Source organism: Morone saxatilis, unplaced genomic scaffold (assembly GCF_004916995.1).
Source record: "Morone saxatilis isolate NCDOM2014 unplaced genomic scaffold, NCSU_SB_2.0 Contig5, whole genome shotgun sequence".
Classification (NCBI taxonomy): domain Eukaryota; kingdom Metazoa; phylum Chordata; class Actinopteri; family Moronidae; genus Morone; species Morone saxatilis.
Window position 1 is genome coordinate 24,367,911 of NW_023340095.1, and position 14,687 is coordinate 24,382,597.

General features: G+C 40.7%; 1 protein-coding gene across 1 annotated transcript in view; it reads right to left on the minus strand.

Moving 5' to 3' along the window:
- satb2 (SATB homeobox 2) overlaps positions 1-14,406 on the minus strand; it is a gene marked incomplete at both ends in the record, with an annotated part of 26,949 nt that extends 12,543 nt beyond the window's left edge. The window contains 2 exon segments of the mRNA XM_035676422.1: positions 8,094-8,279; positions 14,191-14,406. Of these exon segments, the coding sequence (XP_035532315.1) occupies positions 8,094-8,279; positions 14,191-14,406 (402 nt within the window).
- Between the last annotated feature and the right edge of the window lie 281 nt (positions 14,407-14,687).

Here is a 14,687-nt window from a genome sequence, read left to right on the forward strand (position 1 = left end):
TTCTCTTCCACTGTGTTTATATCTCAGTTATATCTGTGATTGCAGTCAGGCCGAGCTGTGTTCTTAATTATCTGGTCATACAGGGGGGAGTATCATTTAATCCACTATGAACAGAATGGACTGGACCCCGCAGGGCAATCTCAGAGCATCCTAAGACCACCACGGCAACATTTAGGAACACAAACCAAAACAGATAGCTATATATAACAGTAGTTTTAGTTCATCTGCTACACATGGACATTTCCTTTTTTTAACATGAAAGCTTAGTTACAGTATGCAATGTCAAATTTATGTGAGGAAAATATCGACATATAAACTCTAAGAATAAGTAGAAAGATAGCACATCACAAGATTACATGATAATCATATGTAAAGCACAATTTCACATGTGAAAAATCTATATTCACATGTGGTTTTCAGACATTAAACATTTCATAAATTCACAGGATACAGGCAAATGGCATTTTCAAATATTTTGCAAATTAAATGTAAGTTATTGCATGTAAAACGCATGTTATATCCAGGGGTGGGTCCAGAGGGTGTCATGGAGACTTTAAGGGGTGGAAGAAGTGTATGCTGATTTAATCAATATATATATATAGATATCACATATATCAATATTTGCTTGGAAAAGCTCCCATAAACTCAAAAACATATTGTGGCACAGTAATTGAATAATGAAGCATTGAATAGAAATATCTATAGGTGGAATTATTCATTGGTGGACATTCACTTTATTCATTGAATTTTAACCTATCACTTAATCTAAAATGTGGCCATAAAACATCATTCTAATAATAATTTCTCTTTTTTAACATGTTATTTTAAAAATTAATCTTAATTAATGTGAAATAATTAATTAATTTGAAAAAAGACTGGGGAAGCAATGCATTATTTTAGGTGTGAAAGCTTCAACTGCTGCCACCCCTTTTGATCCGCCCCGGTTATATCACATTTGAAACGAGGTTTTTCGACGGTTACTCTATCTCACATGTGGAATAAAATATCACACATGTGACAACATGAATTCCACATGCGAAAGGGTTTTGTTTCTGTGATTTCTGTGAAGGGAAGACATAATGAAACTTATTTTTAAAGAGATGGAATAAAATACTCAGATAATTTTATGACAGAGAGGAAAACACTGAGCTCTTCCTCCTCTCGTTTTTCTTGCTTTTTCTGTCTCTTTCTCTTTCACACACACATACGCACAAAGAAGCTCTTTCGACTGGCTATCTTCAGCACACAGCATCCGCATGTCTGAAAATAAGACATAACAAGTTCGCTAATGCCAAACTGGGTGGAAGCAAACGCGTGAATAAGCAGGCAAACACAAACTCACAGAGGACACATGACAGCACACAGAGAAGTGGACATGTACATGTAGCGACTTTGCATGCAAGCACCGCCCACACACACACTCACACGCTCACAGTGTGACGGTAAATGTATTAATAATTGATCCATCATTTTTGGTCTGCTGTTCAATGGGCTCTGCTTCTTGTCCACATTTAAAAGTAGAAATCATTGTTCCCATTTCCACATTAAAATTCCACCTCCCAGAGACATGCTTTTATGTGGCCGGCTGGTGGCTTGGCTCATGTCTGAGTGTGCCCATCCACACAAACGCAAATCCATACACAAACACACACTGATGTCTCTGACTCCTCTCATCGACACTCGCGCAGGCTTGCACGCATGGATGCCTGTATGCGCGCACACACACACACACACCCACAAATACACGTGTACACACAGTAATCCCATTGTCCCATGCTAGAATAAGTCTTAATGGTCGCAGCAGCCTGTGCACGCATGTGGGGGCTTCTTCCAAACTGGTTCCAGGTTCCACCCCTGGCACTCACTGAGGTAAACCCTATAAGCCTGACTCACCCCTATCGTCCGTCATTACACCCTGAGGAACTCCTCTTGATGAAAATCTGTCATGCCGTAATTTCAGGGTGTGCTCCTCTCTGCTGAAACGCTGCTTGAACAATGGCAGCAGAGAGAGGTTCTAATAAGGCATACTTTATTAAGTGTTTGCAAGTTTTTATTAACAGTTACTTTGTCATTTTGAATGCTTCACTGAGCAGTAAAAAGCCATAAATAAAAGTTTCCACATTGCGAAAATCCATTTAGCTAGTTTCATCCTCAGCTTTATACTTTTATGTTTACTTTAAAATAGGGATCTCATGGCCCGTTGCACAACAACAAGTCTGATGGGGCAAAATGACAGGTTGTAAACAAGCCAACAGATGATCTAAACCACTTTATTCTGAGGTAAATCTGAGAGGGAGCACGCCCAGAACATTGGCAACGACCCCTCATTGCACACATCAACTGTGCACACAACTACCACAAGTACAGCAGATCAATTTTTACAATGGATAGTTTGGGTAATTGCCATTCGGATTCATTTTCTCTTCCAAACACCACTGGCTAGGCTGGTTGTTCTTTAAAGGGGCACTCACACACAAAGGTTAGTTGACTCCTTATGGGGAATACTCCTTATTCTTAAAGGTCCAGTGTGGGTAAAATTTAGCGAGCGCTCTATTGGCAGCAAACGGAATATAATATTGCATAGGCCTACGCGCTTTTCATTAGTGTATACATCACCTGCATGTACGAATGTGTTTCTTGTTACCTTAGAAAATGAGCTATGTTTTTTATCCTAACAAAGAGAGCGGATCCTCTTCCATGGAGGCGGCCATATTTGTTTGTTTCTACGGGCGCCCAGACAAATGGGACAAATCAATGGCTCCAATAGGGCCACCATAGTTTCATAGTTATTATTCAGTGGGTTGCAACCTGCAACTTCACCATTAGATGCCACGAAATCCTAGTCCTACTAGTCCTTTAATAGGAATTAAAATTACAATCTGGTGGCAAGAGTTTTAAAGAAGAAGATCTACTTTATTAATCCCCAATTTGTTACACACACATAAGCCTGAAATGCAATCACACACACAGGGCTTATAGACAAACAGGCAAATGTGGAGAAATGGTGGAGTGATGAGCTGCCACATAGCGGCACCACAGGAGCAGTTAGGGGTTTTGTCCCTTGTTCAAGGGCACCTCAGCAGTGTCCAGGAGGTGAACTGGCACCTGACCAACCATCGGTTCCCAAGACAAGTATCTACAGACTGAGCTACTGCAAAAAGACAGAGGCATGTACCAGACAGGGAGAGTCAACAAATGATGCTATTCAGGCATGATGGGAATTGTAAGATTTAGCATTTTTTGGATTCTGACCTATTGGAATTCAAGTCAGGATTTCAATTTTGACCATCCAGTACCCCTTTAAAGCCATTTATGATTATCTGACAGCTTGTGTTTCTTTCCCTGTCTTCTCTCAGCAATTATCTTGGTGGGCTCAGATTTTGATGAACCAGAGTTATCCTTTAAGATAAACTAAAAAGTGACCTACAGAGAAATGTCAGTCCAGTCTCAGTCCAGTAGTGTGCTGGCATGGTCTGCAGCAGTGACCCTTTGTGGCCTGTTAGACGTGGCACTGCAACAATGCTCTGTCTACCCCCTCTCTCTCTGTCTCTCTGTCTCTCTCTCTCACTGACCACTGTTAACTGTTCGCTGACTAAAGCCGTAAAGTACAGGTCTGCTCCCATCCATTCTATAAAAGCCTTCAGACCCTTATAATTGAAATAAACAATATCTCCCAGTTAATTACTGGGCTTAGCTAATTAAAGAAAGGCCGTGGTACTCGGCGGGGACTTTAAATACACCGCTGGGACACAAGAATGCAGGACACAATTCAAACAGGGAGAAAATAGCTGGGACTCTGTGTAATTTTGGTTGTGGACCGCAAGGGAAAAATGTATAATTTAAGCCAGAAATTATTCATTTAACATAAACGCTTGTTTTAAAAAACAAAAAGTATTCATTTGAGAGAAGCTGGGGGGAAGGGTGTGTGTGTGTATGTGTGTGTGTGTGTGTGTGTGTTTTGTCTGTGATACTGCATGACTACAAGGTATTCTACTCCGGGAGTATGTGAGCTTTAGTGTGAGCACATGCAAATGCATCCTTGCATGGGTTAAATAAAGTTTACAAGTATGTTTATGCGCCCGTGAGTGAGTTTTGTGCACACAGGCTGTAAGTGAACAGCGTTCAAGTCAATTCTTGGAGTTTTTGTTTGTGTTGAGTTGTGATGTCCCGTTTAGTCTCGCCTTTGAAGCCCCTGGTGTGGTGCTTTTAGAGGGGGGAGTGCATTGATGTGGACAGGGGACCATTGTGGCTCGCTGTTTTCCATACACACTGATGAGACAGACAGAGAGAGACCTCCCCTGATACTTGGCAAAAACACTGAGGCTAAAAGTGCTACTAATGGCCTTCATCTGCAAACCGTAGCAAACACTAGCCATAGAATTTAGCCGGCTATTTTAGGCCATTGCTGTAGGATCATGTGCATCTGTGTGTTTATTTTTTTAACTCATTTTAACAGGCTGTCAATTACAGGTCTGAGTTTTGCAGTTTTGCATGAGTTGATAAATGGTTATACTGGAAGGATTACAAGGACTCATAATATTATTATCCTTTAAAGCAGCCTTTTTTTGGCAATTAATTACCCTCAATCCGCTAAAGGTCCAGTGTGTAGTTGCTTCTAGCAGCGTAATTGCAGGTCGCAGCTCAGATGCTTCCACCTCCCCTTCCAAGCACAAAGGAAGAACTACAGTGGTCGCAAAATGCACAAAAAATACGAACGCCAGAGGAGCCAGTGTAGAAAACACTGTAGAAACACAATTTAACTTAACAATTTAACATGGTGGACTCCATGGAAGGCAATCTGTAGATAAAAACAGCTTATTTTAAGGTAACAAACACAACAATTCTCATATTCAGGTGATTATACACTAATGAAAACATAACTGTGAATATTATATGCCATTTCTGACAATAGATCCTCCTAAAGGTTATACATTGCACCTTTAAAATATCATACATCTATTACAAGTGGGGTCTATTTTTTGTTGTTTTGGCTATAACTAAGTAATTCTTAAGATATGGAAACTTGGCAACCTATCTGCAAATCTGTTGACTCCTGCCCCATCTGACATTATTTTTGTGATGTTGCCACATTACAAATCCTCAGCCATTTAGTTGGTGTGTAGAATATGCAGTATCACTTATCCTAAATGGTAGAAATTATTTACCTGACTGTGCCAGATGGTTGGTTACACAGAACCATCTGGGAAGTGTTTTTTGGAAACTGCCCTGTGGAAAAGGGCAGGCACTTGGATGAACCACCTGTCTATCACTGTCTATCACAGGCGACCTTCAACCAATCAGACCAACAAAGTCAGTCTGGAGAAGAGTGGAAACATCTTTCTATCAAGAAAAGCCCTCAGTGCCGTTCTTTGCTCTTCCTTCGACGAAGAAAATGATCTCCAGTTCTGATAGAACTGATGCTAGCAGCATCTACACTAACCTCTTTAGCATTATGTTCAACCAACTAAATTATCTGTATCTGTAGCAGTATTTGGAATGGGTGGGGCTTAAATAAATCTGACATAAATGGGAGTCGTACATCGAGTTGGGACGTTGTACATTAAAGCTGCAGTCGCTAACATTTAGAATTCATTCCAGATTGTCATGGGGTTGGCTTTGGGTTGGTAGCTTGAATTCGCAGTGAGACTCAACAATCAACTACCTTCTTGTCTCTAATTGGTTGGTTGGTTGTAAATAGCACTGAGAAGAGCAGAGGAACCAGATTTTTTCACAGATTATCTGTCTCATGTACTACTGACAGGATATAGTGAAAGTTTCAGTGAATATGAAAAAAAGCTATTTTTATAAAGGTTTCTTCTGCAGCTTTAAGCCTAGTACTCGCTCAACCCTAAAAGTTACTCTTTAACACTTTTGCTTTTGTGTTGCCTACAATGCCGACTATCAGAGAATAAGTCAAATGAATTGCTGAAATTGATCTAGTTGAACTGAATAAGTGAAGCCAGACTTCAGGTTAAAATCAGGATATCTTGAGGCAGATTTCTAGCACCCAAATGTCACTCTTCACATCCATTTAAATAGCATTGTCTTAATTGTTAAAAGTTTCCTGGAAAACATTTTTTCAACTAATGGGAACCCTGAATGATATCATATTAAAAGCTCAACATGTAACAGACTGAAGTACATGACTGGTGTGAGATGGGACCACTGTTCAGCTGGCACGCTGCTCTGCTGGATGTGAGTCTGGCCTGTTAAGGGAAAACGGAGAGGCGGAGGTCGAGAGTACACGGCCTGTTTCAGGTGGGCTGGAGGCCTGATAAGGGTTGTTGGCCTTGAGGCAGTAAAGGGATTACCTGTGTGTTTATGAGATGGGGAGAACACACACCCACCCACACACACACGCAATCTCAAAGAGCCATGTCTGCATGCTCATGGGTCTGCAGACTTAATTTGAACTAGACCCGATGGGGATGACACACACACACACACAAATACTGGAGCAAGATCTCAAACAGATGGGGATCCCCCAGCATTTTCAGTCTATTGCAATAGCCGTGTTGCTCACTGTCGCTCTGTTGTTACCATTTCATATCCATGTGAGGCAACTTCCCCAGATGGAATTTTCTGCATACTTGAGAAAAGACAGCAGTAAATGACACTGTCCTGTTGCAGATGACTACCATGTGTGCAACAATAAATTACAGTTTTTCTTTTCCTCTGCTTCATAAACATTCTCACACATACTGTACACACACACACAAACACACAATGTATTTTTGTCTTGCGGAGACATTCCTGTCCAGCTCTTTGTTGTGTCTTTAATGAGTTTTACAGGCCCTGTCTGTGTCTTAGTTGTGTTTTTGAAACATTGTTGTGCTTATTGCCACCGTAACAGTGCAGCGTCTGCTCTAAAGAGAACATCTCACATCCAGTTTTCTTCTCAGGCCGCTGATTAGAGGGAGAGTCTCCTCTCAAAGATCATTCTCGTCTTGACCCCTAAGCTGCATTTAATTCTGAGTCAGTAGTGCCATAGTTTACAAAGTGAGACAGTTGGCGGTTGGAAAATCCTGACTGTTATTAATGGCCTTGATGAAACCCTCTCCTTGCTAACAAAAAGAGGCAGCGTGACCTCAGATATTTAGCTATTTAAATGTTAGTATAGTAACTGTTATTCTGTATTGCTCTGCCAAGCCTAAACAGTTGGTAATCTGTACAACTATCTTTTATTGATTCAGGCAGCATCAGTGTTGCTAAGCACTTCTTTTTTGTGCTTCTCAAACAAACAGTTGTCCACTACTGCAAAGTCCATTTGCGTGGTATTCCTGTCTGAGGTTTGACTTTGTAGGTGGTGCTCATTTATTTGTTTAGTGATGATGGCTATTTCTACTATGGCTAGCTATCAGCTTTTTCTGCTGTTTTCTTTCTTTTTAATTTAAATTTCTCACCACTGAAAACACTTACTTTTAGACAGGTTTCTCCGTTGTTTCTAGTCTTTATGCTAAGTTAAGCTATCTGGCTTCATTATGTAGCATCACATTGAGTGTAAACATGAGAGTGATATCGATCTTATCGCCAAACTCTCAGCAAGAAAGCAAGTAAGCTATTTCCCATAAACAATGCTTTAAAAATGATGCTATATTAGCATATAATATCCTGAGGTGAGCTGTTGTTGCTACAACATGCTAGGCTACACTATAAATCATGAGGCCAGGCTGTAGCTGGCTTGGAATCAGGGACACAGCTCCTGTTGTAGGTTAACAACTTCTATCATACTCGGTCCATGTATCCTCTCAACACTTTGTACTTGATATCCGTCCCTGTCAGACACAATCTTGATTCACAGATCATTTTCAGTTGGTTTTGTGCTCGCTTAGTTGGTAGTAAGAGAGTAGCAGAATGGTAAACATGTATTTGTTTTAAAAGATTCTTAATTTCAAGTGCATACAGTAGATGTTTAGTACTTTACATATGATGAACTTGAAGGAATTTTAAAATATCATTTTGCTAAATATCTAAGGGCTGTAATCACACTTTATTTTGAAAATCTGAAAGATTAATTTCTTTTAAACTATTAGAAGAATAAAGAGATATGACAGCACTGGTGTCGCAGTGTTTGTAGTGTCTCTCTGACTGACCGTGGGCCTGTGCAGCTGAGCTGTGGGAGTAGCCGAGGGCCAGCAAAGCCGTCTCCACCAGCTGAGAGAACAGGATATCTTTCCTGACCAGGACAAACTCTGCATGCTCCTCTCTTCCCTCACATCCGTCTGTCTGAATCCCTCCATCCGACTGCTCCACCACACAGAAGACTGGAATCATCAGACCTGTTCGAGGAGGAGGGCGAAAACAACAAGATTCTTTTAATGTCTGGCTTTTATTGTCTGTGATCACAACACAGTTTATCCCTCACAGACAGCAAACATGTGGATTGAATTTACTGTGGGTCAAGCTTGTAATCACTTCATCCTTTTTGTTGTACATTGTTGAATATTACAACACCTGAAAATCTCAATATGCTACAATCAAGCAAGGATGTAAAACAAACAATATGCATTCCTAAATGGACTATAACAGAGGTGCTCAATGCCTGCTGGAAATGTCCAGACATTTAATCTAACGGCTATTAGATAGACAGTCATAAGAATGGCTCGCCTAACAGATATGCAAAGATTATACAAATATACAAAAGAACTACACTGACAAAAACTGCTGCTTTCATTATTCAGGAATTAATAACAAAAAAACGAACCGAACTGCAAATGAGGGATTTAAAGCAAAATTTGAATTTGAATGTAGTTAACAAAGGTTATACAGAGCTATATGGTCAAAACAAAACTTGAATTTACATGATACAATGAGTTGCAAGATGCAAATTGAGAAATGGATGGGGGCTCTCTCTCCATACACAGATGAGGACAGACGCCATGACCACTTTGTATGGAAGTGGAAGTTTTGAACAGCTAAATTAATTATTGACATTAACTTCAAGTAAAAAAATTGAACTGGTGAGTCCAGACATGTGGCTCGCCGCTACACTGCAGGGACGAGGCTAGAACTTTTGTAAGATAAGATAAGAGGGGAAATGTTGGTGTTACAGCAGCATAAGGACAGAAATAAGCACAAATAAACAGAGAATGTTAAAGGTGCTATCAGTGAAATCAGCATTTTGGCTAACTTCTTGTCCATTCTTGCAGTTAGCAGTCCCCTCCCTGCTCCTAACGTCATCACACTGATATTTTGCTGCCTGCCCTTGAGGACCGCCTCTTTATGGAGTTCTCTCTCCTGATTGGATAAAGTGGGAACAGGATACCAGGAAGTGTATTCTCTGTTTACTGCCAGGAAGGAGGGACTGCGAGACATGCTTACTCATGATCTCTCACTAATCCAGGCACACATGTAAACGTAGTTCACATATTTTCACAAAAACAACTTACCGACAGCACATTTAAAAAAATAAATGTTCCAAGTGCTATAAAATAAAATAAGAATAATTAAAATAGGAAACTATAACAAGATGCCATTAGACGCAAACGCAAACTACAGGCAATAGCACAAATATACACACCTACCTAGAACTGGTGTTGTTACTTGAACCGTTACCATCTAAAGCAACAATTACGTAGTGGCACTGGGGACTTGCCATCTCAACTAGTTCCTTAATGACACTAAATAATCCTTACAAAAAACTCAAAAGCAGCGATTTCCCATTTCGTCAGGATAGATGCACCGTCTTTTCCGCCACGGCCTTCCCTTTGCACCAGGTTAAGAAAAATCATTCATTAGTACTCATTTTCTTATCTCCACCACCATTATTGTTAAAGGTTTTGGTGAGGTTGTAGGCAATAGTAAAATACTAAATGAACAGGAACACTTCAATTTATTTTCATAACATCGTTATTCTCAATTTGCTCTCTACTCATGTAACAATATAACGTTGACAAAACTATGTGCAAGTTTCAGGCAGCTCTCTTCACAAATGTTTAACTTTTAATGGTCAAAATTAGAAGTCATTCACCTCTCGTGAGTATCTCAAACATGCCTCCTTTCCGTCCACACTCCAAGAAACAATAGTTCTGGCTTTCATGGCTTCTGTACCCTTATCATATTTTCCTGTTGCAAGGTTGTCTTTGTTACTGGAGAATTGTTTTCTCAGGTTGATGTAAGTAAAATGGCTTCTCGCGAGCATGATCACAAAGGGTGAGGCTTTCGTTTTTTGGCTCCCCTCAGTAAATTCATATTTATGCTGAGACACCGAAATGCACGCATTGCTCTCCAGAGGAAACGCTTTTCCTTAGTGTGGAAAGATGCTTTTTTTCATAAGGTCCGTTGGACACACCACTTAGGCTTAACCTTCATAATTCGTAGTTGCAACTGGAAATAGCTGTGTTAGCACAAGCTCTGAGAGCTGGCTTTTCGGCTGATCAACAGGAGTAAATTGAAGGTTAAAAAACTCTGGCATCTCAAGATGGCAGATCCTCGCCCCCCTAATCGGAAGCTGGTTGTCCCTGGTTCCGCAGCACCCCCCGTGCCTCCTCCGCACGCGGTCGACAAGTATGTTGAGCAAGTTACTGAACCCCCCAACAATATGCTCCAGATGCACAGCATCGGATGCGGTGATCATGTGATGAGTTGTTTCTTTGCTTTGCTTTTTAGCCGACTTTGCCTTCACTGAGTGAATGTGAGTGAAAGGGTGAAGTGGAACGCTAGTGTAAAAGCGCTTTGAGTGGTCGAAGAGCTAGAAAGGCGCTTATACCAGCTAGTACAGGCTCCATTTACCATTTACCATAAAACGCTTAAAAAGTAAATAAATAAATAACAATAATAAATGTGCAACTTGCGGTTATACTAAATAAAGCTTGCTCAGGTCGCAGTTTGGTTTAAGCAACTAAACTACTTGGTTAGGGTTAGGAAAAGATTGTACCTGACAAAATCAACTTTTGGTCTCACACAGGACTCAAACAGCAGTCTCCTGGGTGAAAGTCATAAGTGTGTTAAAGCCATCCATCCATCCTATCCTCTTCCAAACAATCTTTACACTACTGCTGCTCCTGCACCTTCATACACACATGTACTTTTCACGTCTAGGTGAGGCAAAACGTGACACTGACACGATATCATCTAGTGGAACGGCGGGTCTGTTACACACTTTGGCGCGAGACTGGGCTGGACTACAAACAAACATCCTCCATTTTGGGCCATGTTATATTATGTTGGTGCTATTTTTTTTGTTCCAGTACATGCATTGTGTTTATTGCAATCTTAATGTATTGGCATCCCCTTTAGCTCTACATTATAAACAGGCACATTTAAATCAAGACAAGCACTTGTTCCTCAGTATTTTCAGTATCTGGTTACAGTAAGTATCCAATTCCAACATATTCTCGCAAGATCCACGACCTTCTGCCTCCCTGCACTAATATCAATCCTTCCTCTCCAATATCAGCTTTTTCCTAAAAGGTTTTTGGTTTTGGGCCACCTGTCAACTGGCAATTAATTAAAGCTCTCTGAAGAAATGATGGAGTGAGAGCATTAGGCAGCGTCCCAGCACTAATAATACAGGGCATGGCAATGTGTTTTACCGCATGGATACCACACAATACCAAACACACACACACACACACACACATATGCCTCCTTTTCCCAGCACGCACACACATTCTCCTCCATACAAACACTTGAGGTGCATGCAGCATTAGCAGCCCCCACTCCCCAACCTACCAAGATCCATCCCACCCGTTGTTTTAATCAGTCAATTCCTATATTTCTATTTCCTCCTCATTAATCACTCTGCTCCCAGTCCTCCAGGCTCTCATGGAGTGAATTACACACTGGAGCACCGTGCCAATTCAAGTAAGTGAATTTCCCCCAACAGGGAAATATAACTGTCAACACAGAGCAGCTCCCTCCGACCAGCCCTCCTCTCCCCCTCTCTCCCTCTGTCCCATTCTCTCTCACCCTCTTGCCTCTGGCTCTATCTCGCTCTATCGTCCGTCTCCACCTCAGTCTGTCTTCTCTTATATCCAGTGTCCTGTGATTTGCCCGCTGACTGTATGATCTGGTTTGGATGATGTGATGTTGCCTCAAACCTCTAATCCCTCTAATATGTATGGGGATGAGTGAACGGGGACATTAAAATAAGATATGTGCGTGTGTGTGTGTGTGTATGGAGCGTAAGTGGGTGTGTGTTTTGGCAGCATTTCTTGGGTGTGAGTGTCACAGCGTACAAGTCTGTGAATGTGGACGTATGATGTGTGTGTGAGCATGTAAATCTGTGCGTTTGTGTTTGCACACTGCTCTGTATGTTGTGTGTGTGTGTGTGGCCCCCTCCTCGTGGCAGCAGTGTGGTTTGGAGGAGACACGTTGAGTTTCCTGTCTTCAAAGACAACCCGTCATTATTACAGGCCAACCATCCATTCAGCACAGGAAACCCCTTCCTCCTTCCTCTCTCTCCGTCCCTCCCTCTATCCCTCGTCACTTTTCTCACACACAAATAGTTTCTTCTTTACATTCAAACATTCATTCATTCTCTCACTCCAACACATTCTTCTTCTTCTCCTCCTCTTACTGTGGTTTTAAATCTGAGCTCCTTGCTGATTTGTTAAGCTCTTCAATAAAGCGAGACACTACAGACAAAAATGTGTGTTTTTCATGCAGTGGTCAATTTTGAGATTTAGTTTTGTTGGGGATTTTGCTTTTTTATATATATAACATGTGTTCTTTCAGACTAGTGGAAAGAAAGCACCCAAAATACACATTTAGTTGTTTGTTTTGCTACATTTTGTCTGTTAAAAAATTAGCATTAGATAATGCTTCATTAGCATAATTAAACATAATATTTCAGAAAACTTGTAATGTAAGTAATCAATATGTGAAGTTTCATGGAGATATTTCACCTGGAGTGAATTTTTCAATTCATATCTTTTTTTTCTCAAGCTCTGAGCCAGAAATCTCCACTTCACTTACATACACCAAAGCTTCCAGTTTTATCTATATCTATATTCTGGAGGGTTTTTCTGAGGGATTTGTTCATATATCATTCACAGCCTGATTTATATCACATTGTATCCCTAAAAACATGGTAAAAATGTTTTTTTTTTTTATGGATTTTGAATTATCTTCCGATTTATGAAGTGATTAAAAGAGATATCCAATTTGTTCAATGTTCAGATTTCTGGTCTAGAAAATTGATCATTTGTATATTTGAATATAACATTTCAGAAAACTTGTAACATAAAAATAATGCAAACAGTCAAAAAACCAAGAGTGTAAGAGATTACCTGAGAAATTTCTGCAAACATATGGCAACACAGACAGAGGGCATACGTGCACACACACATGCACACGCACACATACATAAACAAGAAACAACTTTCACAATGAGAGCAGGGATCGATAACCCAGAGTGAGTTGTATAAATCTTGTTTATATGGAGCAATCTCCTTTATTTGGTAAGCCTGTGTTATACAGTTCCCCCCAGACTTATAGATTAACAGTGCAGAAACAGCTCGGGTTCTCCCAGCAGCGCTGCCACACTACAACACAGCGCACCGAGCCAAACTCAACTCAACCTCAGGATGTGGCTCAGTGCACAGCCAAAAGCTGGCTTTGGGTTGGGTGCATAAGAGCTCAAAAACGTCTGACACCTGGGTGAAATCACAAGAGCTGTTCTGACATGCCGTCATGCCAGCATTCCAAGAAACCAATGATTCCACTGATTTATTATATATTATTATTAGCTTGTTGTTAATTAACTCATCAACCACATTTTATAAAAGTTTCAAAATTGTATTGCTTATTTTAACCAAATTTTCAGAAAATCTACAAAAGAAAATGAGGATTAATTCTCCTTTCTATGTGAATATTAGCAGTTGGGCACATAGAGATAAACATTTTCATGTCTTAATTTGAGGAATGCTACAGTCTAATCGCTGCACACAGATCCAATGTTTCTGGATGCTGCTATTTTTTCGACTCTTCAGTCACGTGATGATTTATTCTTGGGTCCCTTTCCACTGCACTTTGTCACCTTTTGTTCCTATCAATACACTACCTTTACCACCTCAGCCTAGGGTGAAAACCTTTTTGCGATATATTTTTATTTAGACTTTCTGGTGCTTCCACTCCAGTCTCTATGTGCAAATTAAAAAAGTGCATAAAAATAAGTGAACTTGAGTTTGTCGCTTTAAAATATTTTCCTAAAATAAATAAAATTGATGCATCTTTTGATGAGTTTACCTCCTAAGGGCCTTGGTGGGGCTCCGTTGTGGCGTATGCGTGGCCCCGTGGGGCTACCATTGAGCTCCAACCGGCCCTTTTTCCCCGGCGGTGGGAGGCCGCTGAGGTCCGGGCTGCCTCCCCTCCGCTCTGGACTGTCCTGGGTGATGGGACTCTCCCTTCCTCTCTCCATCCTCCTCCACACCCCCAGAGGAGCTCCAGCCAGAGAGAACGAGTCTGAAAAGATTGAAGGGAATAAAGTTGAGACCGTGTGAAATTGCGCTTAGTGGATGGTATAAATAGAATGTAGCTATTGTATTATGTTGGTGATATTATATATTATTTTATCATCAACAAACCAAATTAAAAAGACCAAAAAGCAAAATGTATGTATTGAACAAGTCTTGCTATGACTTGGTAGCTCCCCTGCTCACTAGGGCACCAAATGTGTATTCAACAGTAACAAAAGACAAAGTTTGCTGATGGGAGTTGTTTGTCTTCACCACCAGTGTTGTCAT